Source organism: Mus caroli, unplaced genomic scaffold (assembly GCF_978045245.1).
Source record: "Mus caroli unplaced genomic scaffold, Mus_caroli_1 scaffold_8, whole genome shotgun sequence".
Taxonomy (NCBI): Eukaryota; Metazoa; Chordata; class Mammalia; order Rodentia; family Muridae; genus Mus; species Mus caroli.
The window spans coordinates 127,343,198-127,364,493 of NW_028227263.1; the positions used below are offsets into that span (position 1 = coordinate 127,343,198).

General features: G+C 46.2%; 1 protein-coding gene across 1 annotated transcript; it reads left to right on the forward strand.

The window, feature by feature from the left end:
* The first annotated feature begins 9,363 nt into the window (after positions 1 to 9,363).
* Positions 9,364 to 20,547, forward strand: C5ar1 (complement C5a receptor 1). The gene is made up of 2 exons (XM_029479968.2): positions 9,364 to 9,409; positions 18,947 to 20,547. The coding sequence occupies exons 1-2, from the start codon at positions 9,407 to 9,409 to the stop codon at positions 19,997 to 19,999; spliced, it is 1,056 nt and encodes a 351-aa protein (XP_029335828.1). The 5' UTR covers positions 9,364 to 9,406; the 3' UTR covers positions 20,000 to 20,547.
* The last annotated feature ends 749 nt before the right edge of the window (positions 20,548 to 21,296 follow it).

Genomic DNA, 21,296 nt, shown 5'->3' on the forward strand with positions numbered 1-21,296 from the left:
ACCTAGAAGCTGGCCATGGCCGCACATGCCTGTGGTCCTACTCGCAGATGGACCAGAATCCCTGTGAGTTCCAGGCCAGCTTGGGTTACGCAGTGAGAGAGGCTCCGCCCAGCAGTGAGACTCCGCCCAGCAGTGAGACTCCGCCCAGCAGTGAGACTCCGCCCAGCAGTGAGACTCCGCCCAGCCCCATCCCGGTTTGCTTTGTCTCACTGTGACTAACACCATGAGCAGAGTCAACTTGAGGAAGAAAAGGCTTACTTGGCGTATGAGTCCTGATTATAGGTCCATCACTGAAGGCCGCTAGTCAGGTCGGGTAGTGCAAAACTGCCTGTAACTCCAGTTCCAGGGGATCTGACACCCTCTGTTGGCTCCTGTGGGCCTATGTGCCCACTTGGTGTGCACACAAGGAGAGGCACATATTTATATACGTAATTGAAATATAAAATATGTCTTTTCTTTTTAAAGTCATTACCTGAGTGATAGAAAGGAAAGGACTGACCCCACCCCAGTGTCTTCCACACACATGTATGTAGTCACACACACACACACACACACACACACACACACTACATACACTAAATAATATTTTAACAGCTATAACAACCCTCCATGCTGGGTCACATATGTCCGGCACCCAGGAGGCTGGAACAGGATGTTCATGAGTTTGAGCTGTATAATGACTTCCAGCACAGCAAGACCCTGTCTCAAAAAAAAAAAAAAAAAAAAAAAATTAAAGTTTTCTGTTTGTTTGTTCAAGACAGGATCTTACTATGTAGCTTTGGAACTCAATGCATAGACCAGACTAGCCCCAAACTCACAGAAATCTGCCTGCCTCTGCCTCCTGAGTGCTGGGATTAAAGCATGTGTCACCAAGCCCAAAAACCAAAAGAGAGAGATTATAATGGTAAAATTTATGTTGTATATGTTTTACCACAACTGTAAGGATAAACCGTTTTCAAAAACTTTGTGTAGAGAGATTGTCTGAAAAGACTGTGTGTGTGTATACATGTATGTATGTATGTATGTATGTATGTATATATGTATGTATGTATTTTGTGAGGGTAGGGAAGTAGCTCAGTTTGTATCATTCATTCATAGTAAAGCCTCGTTAAAAAACAAAAAAAGTAGGGTGTGGTGGCACATGCTTTAATCCCAGCACCAGGGAGGCAGAGGCAGGAGGATGTCTGTGGCTAAATCAGTGAGCCCTTGCTTCAGGAAGGAGCCTCCTCTCTCAACAACAACAGCAACAACAACAACAGCATCAACAACAACCAGCAACAGGTGGGCGACTCCTGAGGAATGACTCCTAGGTTGTCCTCTAGCTTTTATAAACATGCACGGGTATGAATACATACCTGCACACAGGTGAACATGAGTGTGCACACATACACACAGAATTTCTTCGACATCCTGGCCTGGTTCAAATGATCCCAGTAGAGAAGCCACAGCAGCTTAGCAAGCTTAGCACTTTGTTGGCGAGCCTGAAGATGCATGTACGGTGGTTGAAAAGAGGACTGAGCCCCTCATACCTTCCTCTGACCCCTGCTTCTGTGCTGCGGAACACACACACCCTTCCCCCACAGTAGGTGCAAAAACATAATCTGAGGAAATCAGTTATAAACGTGTCCAACAGGGCTCCAGCCTTCCCATGTGCAGTATGGAAGCCTGCATGAATATTAATAATCCAGCCAGCTTGTTCTGTTCTTTGCTGATAGGAACGTATCTTGGAATTATCCCCAAAGCAGAAGGCCCTGGGGACCGCGCCGTGCCCTGTGAACAGGCCCTTCCGAGAGGAGTCTTCACTGCGGCTGTCCATCTGTCAGGGGACCTAAAGACCCCACTGTGGGCTCACCATTCTCTGTTGCCTTAGCAACAGAATCCCCTCCTGAGGATGAGAAGACTGATGAATGCTGTGAATTAAAAAATGGACTAGTGCCGGGCGGTGGTGGCGCTCGCCTTTAATCCCAGCACTTGGGAGGCAGAGGCAGACGGATTTTGGAGTTCGATGCCAGCCCGATCTACAGAGTGAGTTCCAGGACAGTACGGGCTACACAGAGAAACCCTGTCTCAAAACAAACAAAACAACAAACTGGGGTAGCCAGGTGATGTTGTCTACACCACCAATCCCAACAGTCTCTGTGAATTCAAGGCCAATATGGTACGCATAGCAAGTTCTAAGCAAACCTCGTCTTCAGAAACAAAACCCCCAAAACCAACAACCAAATTGCATTTATTTTTCAGTTTCTAAAGCGAAAAGCAGCAGAGAAAGAAAGAAAGAAAGAAAGGAAGGAAGGAAGGAAGGAAGGAAGGAAGGAAGGAAGGAAGAAAGGAAGGAAGAAAAAGACATTCATGGAACAACAAAGCATTGTAAGTGCCAAGCATCAAGTGTGGTGTTTTGAAAAGATGAAAGCAGGCTGGAGATGGCTCAGCAGTTAAGAGCACGGCTGCTTTCCCAGAGGACTTAGGTTCCATTCCCAGCCCCCACAGTGGTACACAACTATGTATAACTCCAGTTTCAGGGATCCTGTCGCTCTCCTCTGGCCTTCCCATGGCACTGCATGAATGTGTTACGCACTATGTACACATGCACATGGAATACCCATACACCAAGTAAATACTTTTTTTGAGGAGGGGGGTTTCAAGACAGGGTTTCTCTGTATAGCCCTGGCTCTCCTGGAACTCACTTTGTAGACCAGGCTGGCCTCGAAATAAATACATTTTTAAAAACAAAAGGTGACTCATAGATGTTACTTAAACTTCGTCTACATCATCTTTTTTTAAAAGATTTATTTATTTATTTATGTATTTATTATGTATACAGCATTTTGCCTGCATATATGCCGGCATGCCAGGAGAGGGCATCAGATCCCATTACAGATGGTTGTGAGCCACCATGTGGTAGCTGGGAATTAAACTCAGGACCTCTGGAAGAGCAGTCAGTGCTCTTAACTGATGAGCCATTTCACCAGTCCCCCTACATCTTCTTTTTAATCAAAACGTTTCTCTTTGGAGAATTAAAAAACCAACCAACCAACCAACCAACAAACAAACAAACCCAGCCGTCACATATGTCCATATACCTGAAAGAGTTGCCTTTTATTTCACAGTCCGGCATGACTGACCTTGGCTGCAGCTGTCTGCCCTGTAGGGGTTGGAGTGATTGCCGTATTATGTAATTCCTCCATTGGGCGGCAAAAGTCAACTTCCTGCCACCAGAAGCCCCCCAAATGATTCCTGACAGAAAGCAATGCAGTTTTTTAGAAAACAGAAAATGTGGGTGATGTTGAGGATCCGTTCTGACGGAGGAGGAGGGGGAGGAGGAGGAGGGGGAGGGGGGAGGGGGAACAACACTGCCTATCAGAACGAAAGCGCACATCACTCAAGGATTATAAGTTTAGTAGTCACATTAAATGAAAAACTGAAATCACTTTTAATTTAAACGTTAAAGATTAATTTTTATGATTTGTTACTGTCCCATGTGTACAGGTGCCCACAGAGGCTAGAAGAGGCCAGAAGATCATCAGAATTGAACTTATAGGCTGCTGTGAGCTCCCGTCCTAGGAGTCCCTAACCTCTGGAAGGGTTACAGTGTACTCATAACCAATGAAAGATCTCCCCAGTCCCTAATTTCCCTTTTTCTTTTGCAGAACTAGAGGTTGAATTTAGGGCTTCCCATATCCTGGCAGGAGTTCTATCACTGAGCCACGCCCCCAGCCCCTCACCGGGGGATTCTAGGGTAGGAACTTTAGAGCTGAGCTACAAACCCAGCTCTCACTGGGGGAATTTTAGACTAGACACCTTCCAAATAAACTTCCTTCCACCAAACTGTTACCTTAGACTGCTTAGAGGGAACCCGAGCCACACTGGGACTCTTCTGTAGATGTATTGTTTTTTAATCATTTGGTTCCGCCCGCTTCCAGACTTCCAGACTTCTTCTTGAGTGGCATGTTCAACTGCTCTAGCTACGGTGAGAGACTAGGGCTTGCGGTGTGGACCAGTTGCTTAGTATACAGGAAGCCCCCCCCCCGGGGTGGGGTGGAGGGGCGGACATCTCTGGCACCACATAAACCTGATTCTGTAGCAGTCTGCTGTAACCCCAGGTCAAGTCAGAAGGTTCAAGTCATCTTCAGCTCTACAAGGATTCTGAGGCCAAAAGAACACATTAGCGAATATAAATTACTTCCTTCCAAAGATAACCTCTCTGCCTTCATTGTAGGTTTTCAGTACACTTCAAACTCAACCACTGAGGTGTGGCTGTAGGCAAATGGTACAGTGCATGTCTGGCATGCCTAAGCTATGACTTTGAGTTGATTCCCAAACACACAACCAAAAGCCCTCAGGGTGCTAAGGATATGGTTTAATAGGTTAAGAGCACCGAGAGTTCGGGTTTATTCCCAGCTCCCCGCTTAGAGCTTCACAACCATCTGTAACTCCAGTTCCATGAGAATTCGACATCCTCTTTTTTTTTTTTTTTAACTAGGCACACACGTGGCACACAGAGATAGGTGTAGCCAAAGCACTCACACATTATATATATTTTTAAAAACTAAGCCCCAGCCGGGAGGTGGTGGCACACACCTTTATTCTCAGCAATGTGGAGGCAGAGGCAGGTGGATCAGTGAGTTCGAGGCCAGCCTGGTCTAAAGAGTGCGTTCCAGGACAGCCGGGGCTACACAGAGAAAAACAAACAAACACAAACAAACAAGCAACACAGAAACCAAAAGGAAACGGAAAAAAAAAAACTCCACCCCCATGCTCTACCCTCGCTGCCAACCCCCCACCCCAACCCCAAAGTCTCCAGTCATAAACTTGGTTGCACTCTCAAGAAGAGAGTAGCTGCCGGGCGGTGGTGGCGCACGCCTTTAATCCCAGCACTTGGGAGGCAGAGGCAGGCGGATTTCTGAGTTCGAGGCCAGCCTGGTCTACAGAGTGAGTTCCAGGACAGCCAGGGCTACACAGAGAAACCCTGTCTCGAAAAACAAAAACAAAAACAAAAAAAGAAGAGCGTAGCTGGTATGCCGCCACTAGAGGGCACCAGCTGTGCATTGATAATCAGGACAAACCTTTTATCATGTCTCCAAGCAATGGCTGGATTCTCGATTTTTCCCAGGCATCTTGCTGAACTCAGCTTGAATGTTTGCCTTTCTTTTTCTTTATACTGTTTTTGAGACAGGGTGTCATGTGGCCTAGGCTGGCCTTGGACTTGATATATATGGAGGAGGATGATATTTGCGGTGCGTCTCCAGTGCTAGGATTCAGGCAGGTGTCACACATCTGGTTTTTGTGGTGCTGTGGCATCGAACCCAGGACTCCTTGCATTTTAAGGAAGCTCAATACCAAGTGAGCTATGCCCTCAGGTCCCTCACCTGCATTCTTTTCCTACCCAGGAGGGGCCAATGCAGAGGATATGGGACCACCTTTTGAATAGCAAGCAAGAGCTGGATGATCTCAGATGATCCGGGATCCATTTACCCTGCTCACGTTAGGTGCTTCAGAGTCATAGAATCTCCTAGTGGCAATAACAAGAACATGCCTTGAAATGACCCCTCCACTTTGGAGAGCAGTTTGGTCCATGGAGTGGTTTGAATGATGACCCCACCTTAAAACAAACAAACAAACAAAACACCCCCCACCCCCCAACCCCCCCCCCATAAGCTGTGGATATAAACGTATTTGGAAACGGGTGTTTTAGTGTCCATAGACGAGTCAGGAGGACACACGGAGGAGAAGGGCCATGTGAGGAAGGAGACAGCCAGTGAGCACAAGGAACTGGAAAAGAGGTCCAGACCCTCCTGGGACATTCTATCGGGCTCTCCTGGGTCCCCATGACCCCATGACTCTCAGACCTATGGATTCTGGCAGAGTGATTGTAAATTTTCAGCCTTGTAAGCCACAAGCCTCCGATTGTTTGTTACAGCCAACACAGAAAACTAACACAATCACTTTTATTTAGTTAATTTTTTTTCTTTTTGTTTTTCAAGACAGAGTTTCTCTGTGAAGCCCTGGCTGTCCTGGAACTCACTCTGTAGACCAGGCTGGCCTTAGACTCATAGATATCTGCCTGCCTCTGCCTCCCCAAGTGCTGGGATTAAAGGCGTGGGTCACCTCTGCCTGGACTAATTGGTTAACTTTTAAAATTACATTTTACTTGTTTGTTTATTGTGTGCCCAAGCCTAATTAGTTAGCTTTTAAAATTCCATTTTATTTAAATAATTTATTTTTTATATTTTATATATAAGTTACCTATTTTATATATAATATATTGTAAATGTATATCCTATAAAGATATAATAAATATATATTTAGTATATATAATACTTTTTTTTTTTTAAAGATTTATTTATTATATGTAAGTACACTGTAGCTGTCTTCAGACACTCCAGAAAGAGGGTGCCAGGTCTCGTTGCGGATGGTTGTGAGCCACCATGTGGTTGCTGGGATTTGAACTCTGGACCTTCGGAAGAGCAGTCGGGTGCTCTTACCCACTGAGCCATCTCACCAGCCCTATATAATACTTTTAATAGAAGATATATAAATAAACTATATTATTTACTGTCTGTCTATCTATCTATCTATCTATCTATCTATCTATCTATCTATCTATCTGTCTATTTATTGTGTGCACCCATGGTACATGGTGCACAAGTAGCAGTCAGAAGACAGGTTTCAACAGTCAGTTCTCCACCCCTGGCACTTCCCACAGCCCTCCTCCTCCCTCCCTCCTCCTTCCCCCTCCTTCCTTCTCTTCCTCCTCCTCCTCCTCTTCCTCCTTCATCTCTATCTTCTTCTTCTTCTTCTTCTTCTTCTTCTTCTTCTTCTTCTTCTTCTTCTTCTTCTTCTTCTTCTTCTTCTTCCTCCTCCTCCTCCTCCTCCTCTCCTCCTCCTCCTCCTCCTCTTTCTTCTTCTTCTTCTTCTTCTTCTTCTTCTTCTTCTTCTTCTTCTTCTTCTTCTTCTTCTTCTTCTTCTTCTTCTTCTTCTTCCTCTCTCCCTCCCTCTCCCTCCCCCCTTTCTCCTCCCCCTCTGTGTTTTTTTGTTTGTTTGTTTGTCTTTTGCTTCCTGCTTCTTGGGCAGAGCAGATACTAGAACCTCTTGCAAGCCTGCCAGATCGGATCAGCATGGAAGGCCACTTGTATCTCAGCTCTGCAATGACCAGTCCACCACATCCTGCCTTAGAAGCCACTGTGGCTGCGGCCTGGGGCCTCACTCAGCACCACAGGGTAGTAGTTGTTGATTGCCACCCTATGATGGACTTTCAGCTTCCCTGAGGGGAACAATGGACTGCAGCCACCTGCTCAGCTGGGTCATGCACTCCTGCAAGGGACAGGCTTCCTAGGGCACTGGGGCTGTGGATGAGGGACAGCTCACACTTCCCATGCTATTGGGTCATGAAAATTTTCAGCTTTTTTTGGTTTCCACTGTGTAAGTCAAAAAATTTCAACCCTGCCCAAGAAAAGGGGCCAGAGAGATGGCTCGGTGGGTAAAGTGCTTGCTGCTCAGCCTGCTGACCTGAGTTCAATTCCTGTGACCAACATGGTGGAAAGACATAAGTCCTACAAGTTTGTCCTCTGACCTACACACACACACACACACACACACACACACACACACACACACACACAAGTTTAGAAAACAAATCAGTAAGGCTACATATTTATTTTATTTAGTTTTTACTCTTGTTTTGAGGTAGTTTTCTATATAGCTTTGGTTGGCCTGAAACTCATTATGTAGACGAGCTGACCTCAAACTCACAGAGGTCTGCCTGTCTGTGCCATCTGAGTGCCGGGATTACAGGCTTGTGCCACCACACCTGGCTGTTTTTGAGTGTTTGAGATGGTGTCTGTATTGCTTGGGATGAACTTGAGCTATGGTGTCTCCTGCATCCACCTCCCAAATGCTGAGATTATAGACATCGTGGAAATCTCCGGAGTGTGTTCCTTTCACGGCCCATCTCGCTGCATACTCACAGGAGTTCTGGGGTCCTGTGGTCTCATGCGGCTGATGCGTCAGGTGCTCAGGGTAGGATGTGGGAGGAGAAGAGAGAAGATAGAAGATTTCAGGTTTCAAACAAACAGAAAACACAACAAAGGATTAATTAGGCTGTTAAGACAGAATAAGACATTTCTTCTCTTATGCTCCACGCGCCCCAGCCCTGAGATAGGCTTTCATTATGTGGCTCTTACTGGCCTCGAGTTTACAGAGTGTTGCAATTACAATACCACACATGTGACCATAGGTTTTGTTTTATTTTTATTTTTTTTTAAATTGGTCCTTCCTATGCAGGTGGCCTGGAATTTTTAATCCTCTTGCTTTTGTGCAAGTAATAGGATTAGAGGCATGTATAATTGTGCCTAACCTAAGCCAATTTGGTCTTTGCTAAAAAGCATAGGTTCTCAACCTGTGGGTCCTGACCACTGGGGTGTGTGTGTGTGTGTCACATCTCAGATATCTTGTATATCTGACATTTACATTACAGTTATGGAGTAACAATGAAATGATTTTGTGGTTGGGGGTCACCACAATATGTGGAACCAACTGTTTTCAGGGTCACAGTGTCAGGAAGGTTGAGAACCACTGCTACACAGGATCTCACAAAACCTACTCTGGATTAGAAGTTACTGTGCAGCTAGGAGGATGGCTTTGAACTTATTCTCCTGCCTCAGCCGCCTGGGTGCTGGGATCGGATGCAGCACTACATCAGGTTTTATGTGGTGCTGGGAATGGCATCCAGGGCTTTGTACATTGCTAGGCAAGCATTTAACCAACCAAGCCAGGATCCCAGCATGCTTTGCTTTATTATTTGGGGCAGGTCTCGTTCTGCAGCCCAGGGTGATCCTCCTGCCCCAGTCTCCTGAGTGCTAGCATTGAGTTAACACATCTCCCTAACCCCCTTAGGAGAAAACTCCAAGACCTTGGTCATCTATCTCATCAGCCCTCTGTGTGCTTTTTTGCTATAAAAGCCACCAGGCTGGGGAGCTGTGGTCATTATTTCTATCCTCTAATCCTCTGTATCAAAACCCCAGAAACTCCAAGACTTCCTTCAGAAGAGGTAGATTCCTCCTCAGATTGGGGAACGAGGCCAGGAAAAGCAGCTGTGTCCCCAAAAGTGAAGAGGTCCTGGAAATTGCCTTTTCCCCTTCTGGGGCCAGAGACTTCCTTTCTTTTCCAAGTTGACGTCTCTCCCCTGGCTGGTTGGTACTGGGTGGTGCTGAGGGTGTACTGGGTAAGTACCGGTGGAGGGAGCCCCAGCTAGGATGGTCAGTGAGTGACCAATGAGCACCTCCAGGAGACAAGACAGTCATTTCCTCTCAGTTGCCTGCATCTCTTCTTGAGGGTTTAAAAAGCACAGCCTGGGTGACAGGGACCTTCAGGCATCCGTCGTTGGTTACCACAGAACCCAGGAGGAGCCATGGTGAGTGGATTCCTCTCACTATCTGACTTCTCTTAGTGATCTCACTGATTCCTCTCCCTGTCTGACTTTCTTTGCCCCTGAGCTCACACTCTGAGGATGGGATGTGGCCAAGGGACTAAGGGGATTTATGGGAACCACGGCGGCCTCACCAAGATGTAGACTCAAGAAGGTTCTTCAGGACAGGAAACCCTGGAGTCAGCTCTCCTAACTGAAGAGTTCTAGAAATTGGGCATGTTCATTTACACTTGTAATCTGAGCCCTCAAGAGGCTGGGGCAGGATGCTGCAGTCAAGGCTACATAGTGACTTTTAGGCTAGTGTGAGCTACACTATGGGATACTGTGTTGAGAGACAAATGGGCTGGAGGTAGAGATCAGGTGTGAGAGTGCTCCGTGGGAGTGCTGGAAGCCATGGGTCCAATGACCAGCACCCCATCAGCTGGGTGGGGGTGGCACATGCAATCTCTCACTTAGGAAGGGGAAGAAGGGTTGGAAATTCAATCTTACAAAGTAATTTTGAGGTTAACCTGGGCTACACTACATGAGACCCTACTTCAGAAAAGTAAGAACAAAAAATAATTTTACAAACTAGCCAAGGTGGTGGCTCAAACCTGCTATCCCAGCTCCTAGCAGGAGGCTTGAGATTTGGGGTAAGCCTAGGCAACTTTGTTGAGACTTTGTCTCAAAGACTAAAAACAAAACAAAACAAAAACTCAAACAGTGTGAATAAAAGAAGGAAGAATGAAACAATTGCAGAAACCCGTTGGGATTGTAGCTCACTGCCTAGCCTGAGTGTGGCCCAGGGTTCCATCTCCTACGCTGACTCTAAAACTGCCAAGCAGAGACTGGGTGCTGTGACGCACACCTTTAATCCCAGCACTCGGGAGGCAGAATCGGGAGGTTCTCTGTGAGTTCAAGGTCAGCCTAGTAAACATGTAAAGAAATCTAAGGAAGGTCAATGTTGAGAGTCTTGACAGCCAGTTTGAAAGAACGCTCATTACCAGAAAAGTTAGAGGAAGCCCAGGCAGGAGCACTGATGGCCTGGGTCCTTCTGTGGTTAATGGTCATGACCCTCTAGGCAGGTCCCTCTCCATGCCTGGGACCTGAGGTTGAGGCATGGTGCTAGACCAGCTGTGACTTGGCCCCACTGTAACAGAAGATACGGTCTTGCTTCATCCACACAAAAGAGGAAACGGAAAACTTGATGACAGGGAGGGTACACGCTTTCTTCATCCTTCTTCTGTCCCATCCAATCCTCTGTGTCTGCCCCGAGCAATTGGGGTTTCCAGAACAGGGTGGGGTCTTTTTCCTTTCTACACAACGTTTCTGAAGATGTCATCACTTTATTGACCACCCGAAATGTAGAGTCCCTGATTAGGCTGGGGCGTGACTGGATTCTTTTTTTTTTTTTTTTTTTTTTTTTAAGATTTACTTACTTTATATATGTGAGTAGTATTGTCTCTTCAGAGACACCAGAAGAGGGCATCAGACCCAATTACAGATGGTTGTGAGCCACCATGTGGTTGCTGGGAATTGAACTTGGGACCTCCGGAAGAGCAATCAGTGCTCTAAACCGCTGAACCATCTCTGCAGCCCATGACTGGATTCTTAGGCCAGTACTCTATGGTTAAGCTATGCCCCTCACCCCTCACTGGGGGATTCTAGGCCAGGGATCTACCACTGAGCCACGCCCCCAGCTCCTCACTGGGGGATTCTAGGCAGGGGCTCTACCACTGAGCCACACCCCCAGACCCCTCACTGGGGGATGCTAGGCAGGGGCTCTACCACTGAGCCACGCCCCCAGCCCCTCACTGGGGGATTCTAGGCAGGGGCTCTACCACTGAGCCATGCCCCCAGCCCCTCACTGAGGGATTCTAGGCAGGGGCTCTACCACTGAGCCACGCCCCCAGCCCCTCACTGGGGGATTCTAGGCAGGGGCTCTACCACTGAGCCACACCCCCAGACCCCTCACTGGGGGATGCTAGGCAGGGGCTCTACCACTGAGCCACGCCCCCAGCCCCTCACTGGGGGATTCTAGGCAGGGGCTCTACCACTGAGCCATGCCCCCAGCCCCTCACTGAGGGATTCTAGGCAGGGGCTCTACCACTGAGCCACGCTCCCAGCCCCTCATTGGGGGATTCTAGGCCAGGGAACTACCACTGAGCCACGCCCCCAGCTCCTCACTGGGGGATTCTAGGCAGGGGCTCTACAACATTTCAGTCCTTGATCTTTTAAGACAGGATGTCACTATGTAGCCCAGTGGTCTAAATCACATGATTACCCTCAGGCTCCCTGGTGCTGGGATCACAGGCATATACCACCATGGCTAGCCCCTAAACATAATTTTTCTTTTGAATGAATAATTTTTTCTTCTGGTTTTTCAAGATAGGATTTCTCTGTGTAGCCCTGGCTGCCCTGGAACTTGCTCTATAAACCAGTCTGGCTTCAAACTCACAGATCCTCCTGCCTCTACCTCCTGAGTGCTGGGATTAAAGGCGTGTGCCATCGCTGCCTAGCTTTGAATGAATACTTTTTTTTATATTGTGAATAGGCATTTACTGAGTGCTTATTGTATGCTAGTCCTCTTGCAAAGCACTTTAGATTTACTACATAGCAAACTATCAACAAAGGAGCTATAGAATATCCATGTATTTCAAGGGCAACACAGCCTTTGAACAGACATATACTATCCCAATGGCATTCCACGCATTAGGCGGTATAGCCTTTTAAAGAGTTGGCTCTTGGGATTCTGCCCCACCCCTGCTCTTGCTGATAGGTTTTGGGAGGTTTTCTAACTAACCTAGAGCCCCACTTTTTAAAATCTGTAGAGTGGGTGTGGCCATAGTAGCAGCCCAATGAGGGTTGCATGTGTTAAATGAAGAAAAGAGCAGTTGAAAGCCCCTCACAAGTGGCCCATACCTGTAATCCCAGCATTCAGGAGAAAGAGGCCCTGTCTCAAAAGAAAATACAAAAAGCATGTAAACTTAAGGACCAGGTTAATTATTTTATTTTATTTTTTTAAAAAAGATTTATTTATTTATTTATTATATGTAAATACACTGTAGCTGTCTTCAGACACTCCAGAAGAGGGAGTCAGATCTCCTTATGGATGGTTGTGAGCCACCATGTGGTTGCTGGGATTTGAACTCAGGACCTTCAGAAGAGCAGTCAGGTGTTCTTACACACTGAGCCATCTCACCAGCCCCAGGCTAATTATTGTTATTTTGAAATAGGTTCTCATGTAGCCAAGGCTGAACCTAGAACTCACTATGTAGCCAAGGATAGCTTTGACTTCCTGTCCTCCTGCTCCACCTCTGGTTTCTCTCTCTCTCTCTCTCCATATATACACACATATATGTTAATTTTATATATTATATATTGTATAATAGTTCATATCCTTCTTCTTTTTCTTCTTTTTTTTTTTTGGTTTTTCGAGACAGGGTTTCTCTGTGTAGCCCTGGCTGTCCTGGAACTCACTCTGTAGACCAGGCTGGCCTCGAACTCAGAAATCCGCCTGCCTCTGCCTCCCGAGTGCTGGGATTAAAGGCATGCACCACCATGCCTGGCTATAGTTCATATTCTTTAAGCAACTATTTTCATATCATTTATTTATTTGTCTTACAAGATTTGTTTTTAATTGTGTGTATGCTTTTGAGTCTGTCTGTCACACGCGTGCAGATGCCCTCAGAGGGCAGAAGGTGTTGGATTTTTGGAGCTGGAGTTTCAGGCAGTTGTGAGATTCCCTTGGGTTCTGAGAAGTGAACACATGTCCTCTGCGGAAGCTGACAGTGCTCTTCATTGCTGAACCATCTCTCCACTTCCTTCTTGGTCTTTTTTTCCCAATTGTTTTTCTCCTTCTTAAAAAATATTTTGACCCTATGATTAGTTGAGTCCACAGACATGGACACTGTGTATACGGAGGGACAATGACATCTTCTATAATAGTTCATATTATGTATGCATATAATACATTACATATATTGTATTCCACATCCAAGAACCATATAAGCAGGAGAAAGCTCTCTCTCTCTCTCTTTTATAGATTTATTTATTTGTTATATGTAAGTACACTGTAGCTGTCTTCAGACACTCCAGAAGAGGCCATCAGATCTCATTATGGATGGTTGTGAGCCACCAAGTGCTTGCTGGGATTTGAACTCAGGACCTTCCAAGAGCGGTCAGTGCTCTTACCTGCTGAGCCATTCTCCAGCCCAGGAGAAAACTCTCTTAATTCCCGAGTCCCAGCCCCTTCCTTAGAGGTAGCCATTACTGTAAGTATGTGAGGCTAGTCTGTATGTACACGTGAATGGACACACACACATTCATGCACATGTTGTGCATCCTTCCTTCTACAGGTAATATTCATTGTGCATTGCCCACTGCTATTTCCTATTTTTAACAAAGTTGCCCTAGATATCGAACACCTTTCTGTATCATTTCATTAACATGGACCCTATTCTTTTAAAAACTGCATAGTGCTTTGTTACCTAGAGGCTATTACTAACTTACTCAGTCCCTTTTGGTCAGTTCAAAATATCATTATCATCTCCTCCTCTTCCTCCTCCTCCTTCTTAATTCTTCATCTTCATATCCTTCTTCGTTTGTTTGTTTTATGTTGGAGACAGAATTTTGGTAGCCCAGGCTGGCCCCAAACTCAAGCTCCTTTTGCCTGAGCGTCTCAAGTGCTGGGATCACAGTTATGCGGTACAGTCAGCCAATCTCCCCTCCTCGCAGGGAACTCTGTAAAGGCCAAAGCTTCCTGAGATGTTTGTATCTGGAAGCTCCAGGAAACCACGGAGTTTACGATCAGCATCTTTTTCTCTGCCTCATGAAGTCACGGAAAGGATAGGGTGAGATCATGCCAGGAAGCAAGAAAGGAGAAGGTCAGCCAGCAAGGATGAGAGATGGGGTTAGAGAGGCCCGTGTCAGAAGTCTGAGTCATTGTAGTAAGGGTGGTGAGATCTGCAGATACCAGGAGAAGCATTCCACCCTGTCTGGGCTGTGAGGTTTCCAGTAGGGCCCAGAATTAATCCTCAAGTGACCTGAGCATGGGACCCTGGGGATGTGGGGATGCCCAGAGTAACAAGTAGAAAGATACAGAACTGAGGGTGAGCCAGAGTGAAATGAGTGGCTGGGTCCCGGGTCTGTCTGTCTGTCTGTCTGTCTCTCTCTCTCTAGCTTTCTTTTTGTTTTTCTCTGTGTAGCCCTGGCTGTCCTGGAACTCACTCTATAAACCAGGCTGACCTCGAACTCAGAGATCTGTCCACCCCTGCCTCCTGTGCTGGGATTGAAGGTGTGCACCTCCTGCCTGAAATATTTTTAAATTATAGAAAAGTGTGAGGCTAGTACAAGAAGTTTATTTATCTTCTTTTGTTGTCGTCGTTATTTATTATTACTGAGGTGGGGTCTTGCTATGTAGCTCAGGCTGACATTCAATGTAATGCATAGTCCAGGCTGGTCTGGAGCCCCACATCTTCCTGTTTCAGCCTCCTCAGTGCTGGCATTACAGGCGTGCATTACTATAAATTCTTGTGTTTCCTCCCCAAGAGTCCCCACATGTAGTTTATGGTGTATATATGTTTACCCATGTATATACTTATAAATCTTTGTATGTATCTATGTTTCTGTTTCTATAGACATATCATTTTATCTGCATATCTACATATCTGTTTTTCTATCTGTCAATATTACTATCAACTATGCTCCATCCATTGTTTCTCTACCATTCTTCTCTAGCTATTCATCATCTACCCAGGCATTTTCCATTCTTCTATTAGCCCAGCATGGTCTTGAACCCCCAACCTAGGTGAGGATAGCTCTTAACTCTTTTATTTATTTATTTATTTATTTATTTATTTATTATTTATTTATTTATTCACCCACTTTACATCCTGATCGCCAGCTGGTCCCCCCTCACGAGTCCCTTCCACCTTACCCCCTTCTCCTCTGAGAAGGCAGAGATCCCCCTGGGTATCTATCCAACTCTGGCACAACAAGTCTCTGCAAGGCTAGGTGCATCCTCTCCCACTGAGGCCAGACAAGGTAGTCCAGTTAGGGGAACAGCTCTTAACTCTTGATCCTCCTGCCTCCACCACATAGATTCAGGGCTTACAGGTGCACTACCGTGTCCAGTCTATGTAGCTCTGGGGATGGAACCCAAGGGTTCATACATGATAAGCGTCACTCTACCAGATGAGCTATGTTCCTAACCCATCTGCCTGTCTTTCTATCATCTATGTCCCATCCGTTGATCTATAAATCTTTCTATTCGTCTTTCACCCACCCACCCAACCATTCACCCATTCATTCTTAGTAACCAAGGCTGGTCTTGAACTCTTGATTTTCCCACCTCAGTCTTCCCAGTACTGAGATCATAGAAGTGCACATCACCAAACCTGTGTCAAAATCTACTTCTAATTCTTATTTCTGTTTTTAAAAAGAAAAGTTATCTGTTTTATGTATATGCGTGTCTGTTGAGTATATATGTGCACCAAGTGCCTACAGGAGCCTGCAAAGATCAGATGTCACATTCTGCCATTGGAGTTCTGGACAGTTGCGAGCTGTCACAACTCGGTCCTCTACAGGAGCAGCAAGTGCTCTTAACTGGTGACCCATCTCTTCTAATTTCTTTTTCTCTTTCTTTCTTTCTCTCTCCCTCCCTCCCTCCCTCCCTCCCTCCCTCCCTCCCTCCCTCCCTCCCTCCCTCCCTCCTTTCCTTCCTTCATTCCTTCCTTTTGTTTTTTGTTTGTTTTTTTGAGTCAGGGTTTCATCATGTAGCCCTGGCTGTCCTGGAACTCACTCTGGAGACCAGGCTGGCCTCGAACTCACAGGGATCTGCCTACCTCTGCCTCCCAAGTGCTGGGATTGAAGGCATGCTCTACCACCACCTGGCTAGTTCTTATTTCTTATTTTGCCTTTTGCTGGCCCCAAATACTTTTCCTACACTTCCAATTGTAAGTCCCAAAACTTGGGGTTTGGAAAATGGGTGGCTTGCTAGACTGTCAAGGAGATAATGAAGGAAGAAAGGGAGGCTCAGAGCCAGAGAAATTTGCAAAGGAACCTGTATGCCCCATAGGTCTGGACCCTAGGGGATAACTCCAAAGCCAGTATTCAAAGGACAGCCTCTCCTTAGCTGGGGGGTGGAGCCTTTGCCTGCTTCCCGCCTATATTAAAATGTCGGACTATTCTCTCTCTCTCTCTCTTTCTATTTTTTCTTTTAAAGATTTATTTATTTATTTTATGTATATGAGTACACTAGGGCATTAGATCTCATTACAGATGGTTGTGAGCCACCATGTGGGTGCTGGGATTTGAACTCAGGACCTCTAGGAGAGCATCCAGTGCTCTTAACCTCTGAGTCATCTCTCAGCCCTTTGTTTTTGTTTTTTTTTTTTTGCTTTGTTTTTTTTTGTTGTTGTTGTTGTTTTTTTTTTTTTTTTTTTTTTTTTTTAAAGACAGTATCTCATTGTCTTTGTTAGCAGCTCTGTCCTGTCCTAGAACTCACTATGCCCAACACTCTGACCTCAAATACATGCTTATCCACCTGGCTCTGCCTCTCAAATGCTGGGATTAAACATGTGTACCACCACTACCTGGAATCTCTGTCCATCATTTTAATCAAAGAGAAAATGTATAAAACTTTTTCTTCAGTAGCCCAGGCTGGTAATGAGGATCACTGTGCATCTGAGGATGGGTCTGTTGCCTCTGTCTCCCAGATTCTGGGGTGGGAGTCACCATTTCTAGTTTAATGTTGTGCTGGGTTTGGAGTCTGTGGCTTCATGCTTTGAGACTGGTTTCCTGTAATGCAGGCAATCATTGCATATGCTTCCCCATCCTGCCTCCTGTTACTGAGTGTCAGGATTGTAGCCATGAACCGCCGTGCCCGCTTTAATATAAGATCATTTAAAGCAGTGGTCCTCAATCTGCTGTCAGAGAGCAGCAAACTTACAGCCAGGAAGTAGCAACAAAAGTCATCTTATGGCTGGCGGTCACCACAACATGAGGAACTGTGTTAAAGGTCTCAGCCTTTGGAAGGTTGAGAAGGAAACCTCAAACCCACAGATATCGGTCACAGTTCTCAAAGGACCACATTGCCCAGTATGTTTATACATCATGGTCACATTTCCACCCTGTGGAAACCCAGCCCACTGAGGACACCAGGATAAAGCTTCACTGGCAACAATGAGGTGTTTCAAAATTAGATGTCATTGTCCTGTCTTTATACCAACTTTGGGTTTTAGTCCAAATTCAGGGCACACACATCTATAATTCTAGCACCCAGGAGGTAGAGGCAGGGGGATCACTAGTTTGTCATCTTGAGCTACATAGTGAGTTTTGGGACTAGCCTGGTGTACTGTGGATTCTGTCAAAGAACTAAATGACAAAGAAACAACAACAACAAATTATTATTATTATTATTATTATTATTATTATTATTATTATTATTATTATTATTATTTATGTGTGTGTGTATAGTGTCTGGACACATAGGTCAAGCTGAGCTTGAACTCAGGACAGTCCTCATACACATTTTGAGTCTTTATCACTAGGAGCTGGCGAGGTAGCTCAGGAGTCAACAGTACCTGACAGAGGACAGGAGTTCAGTTCCAAGCACCTATGTAGAGTAGCTCACAACCAGATGTAATTCCAAAGTGTTCAATGCCCTCTTCTAGCCTCCCAGGGCACCTCCTCTCTCTCCTCTCTTCTCTCTCTCTCTCTCTCTCTCTCTCACACACACACACACATACACACACACACTTTTAAAAAGTCACATCAGCTGGGAAGTGATGACACACACCTTTAATCCCAGTACTCAGGAGGCAGAGGCAGGCAGATCTCTGTGACTTCGAGGTCAGCCTGTTCTACTGAGTGAGTTTCAGGACAGACAGGGCTACCCAGAGAAACCCTGTCTCCCCCTCCCCCCATACAGTACCAATGGTAAGATGGTTTAGCAGGTAACCTCCCAAGCCTGGTGACCTGAGTTCTATCTTAGGACCCACATAAAGGTTAAGGGAGAGAACGCAGTGCACGAAGTTATCCCCTGGCTTTCACATGTGTGTTATGGCATGCACATGTATACACATACATACATAGACAGTGACAAATTAAAATAACACCTCATTTGTCAGTCACTGCACCCCTTTAATCCCAGCACTCAGAAGCCAGAGGCAGTTGGAACTCTGTAAGAGTGGAGCCAGCCTGGTCTACAGAGTGAGACTTTTTCTCATCACTTCCCTACCCCAATCCATATACTTGATTAAAGCCCAGGTCTGGAGAGCCATGCCTGTAGTCTCAGCATTTGGGCAGCTGAAGTAGATGGACCACCATGATTTCAGTTTATCCTGGGCTACAGAGTGAGTTTAAGACCAGTCTGGGTAATTTAACAGAGAACCTGTCTCAAAATAAAATCTACAAACTATACTGGTTTTATAGGTGTTCAACATCCCTTGGTAGAGTTGAGGCTCAGAAAGATGGGCAAGGCCTCCATTCCCTGGGAATGTGTCTACCAACTCACACAATCTACCTGTTTGGTTTGCTTAGGACTCTATAGATAACAGCAGCTCTGAAATCAACTATGATTACTATGGAACCATAGATCCTAACATACCTGCGGATGGCATTTTCCACCCGAAGCGGCAACCTGGGGATGTTGCAGCCCTTATCATCTACTCGGCGGTGTTCCTGGTGGGAGTACCCGGGAATGCCCTGGTGGTGTGGGTGACAGCCTTCGAGGCCAGACGGGCCGTCAACGCCATCTGGTTTCTGAATCTGGCGGTGGCCGACCTCCTCTCGTGCTTGGCACTGCCTGTCCTGTTCACGACCGTTTTAAATCATAACTACTGGCACTTTGATGCCAACACCTGTATAGTCCTGCCCTCGCTCATCCTGCTCAACATGTACGCCAGTATCCTGCTGCTGGCTACCATTAGTGCCGACCGTTTCCTGCTGGTGTTCAAGCCCATCTGGTGTCAGAAGGTCCGCGGGACTGGCCTGGCATGGATGGCCTGTGGAGTGGCCTGGTTCTTAGCATTGCTCCTCACCATTCCATCCTTCGTGTACCGGGAGGCATATAAGGACTCCTACTCAGAGCACACTGTATGTGGTGTTAACTATGGTGGGGGTAGCTTCCCCAAAGAGAAGGCTGTGGCCATCCTGCGGCTGATGGTGGGTTTCGTGTTGCCTCTGCTCACTCTTAACATCTGCTACACCTTCCTCCTGCTCCGGACCTGGAGTCGCAAGGCCACGCGCTCCACCAAGACGCTCAAAGTGGTGATGGCTGTGGTCACCTGTTTCTTTATCTTCTGGTTGCCCTATCAGGTGACCGGGGTGATGATAGCGTGGCTGCCCCCGTCCTCGCCCACCTTTAAGAGGGTGGAGAAGCTGAACTCTCTGTGCGTGTCCCTGGCCTACGTCAACTGCTGTGTTAACCCTATCATCTACGTCATGGCTGGCCAAGGTTTCCATGGACGACTCCTAAGGTCTCTCCCCAGCATCATACGAAACGCTCTCTCTGAGGATTCAGTGGGCAGGGATAGCAAGAGTTTCACTCCGTCCACGATGGACACCTCAACCCGGAGGAGTCAGGCGGTGTAGAGGAGAAGCCACAACTGGCCTAGCTGTTCCTTTTCCAGCCCTCCTACCCCCTCCTCTTCTTCCTCCTCCTGCCTCTCCTCCTTCCTTCCTTCTCTTTGCATGTTTAATTTTCTGCGATTCTCTAAGTTGCTCTGACTAGCCTTGAGCCCAGGCCTCATGAATGCTAAGATTATAAATATAAATTCCTTTGATGAGAAGCATCACATTAAGATAGTACTCGGCTTTTTTTCTAAGGCTTTTTTTTTTCTTGGCTACATTGCCCACCTGCAGTGGCTAGGCAGATACACCTAATGATGACCTTCAGGGGGTGGGTGGATAACAGAGAACAAGAGAATTTCCCGGCCTTCTTCTTCCTCTCTTCCTCTTCTTTTTCCCTCCTCCTCCTCCTCCTCCTCCCCTTTTTTTATGGTTCTGGTCTGAACCCAGGTCTCAGTGGAACCCAGGGCTTATGGATATATCACATAAGTAAGCTACAGCCCCCAACTCCAGGCAACCAGTAGCCACCCACCCTTTATTTCTTTTCTGTGTTTGATTTTTTTTTTTTTTTTTTTTTTGGTCTCATGTAGGCTAGTCTGGCCTTGAACTCCAGATCCTCCTGTGACCATCCCCCAAGTGTCGTGACTGTAGACCTGTGCTGTTGTGTCCGACCTATCCTTTATTTCTACAATTTTGTGTTTTCAAGAATGGTATTTCATGGAACCCAACATATCCAAGCTTTGTAAAAACAACTATGCATGGCTTACTCGATAAATTGTTTTTTAAAAAAAGGTACAGAAATGTGTTGTTTAATTTTTTAAAAGCATGTATTTATTTATTTTGTGGGGGGTGAGGGGGTGGTGCTGGGCAAATGCCATGGTATATGTGTGGAGGTCAGAGGACAACCTGTTGAAATTGGTTCTCTCATTGCAACCATGAGTGAAGGTCCTTGGAATCGAACCCAGGTCATCGGACTTGGCAGCAAACACCTTTACCTGGTGAGTCACATCACTGGCCAGAGGTGTCCTGTCTCATAATGTGTTCTTTCAGCTTAATGAATGTGTGTGCATGCGTGTATGTGTTGGCTAGAAAATACGTACAGGTCAACACCGGAAGTATCATGCAAGCATGAGAATGGTTTTGAATTTCCTGGGCAAATTAAAAATGTGAAAGAAGACCTGGGTGTGGTGGCGCAAACCTATATCCCAACACGTGGGAGGTTCAGGGGCCAGAATTGAGCTTTAGAACCCAGCCTGGCTTACCCAGGGGGACTGTCTCATGAGATCCAAATAAACAATATATGACGGAAAACACTGGTTGT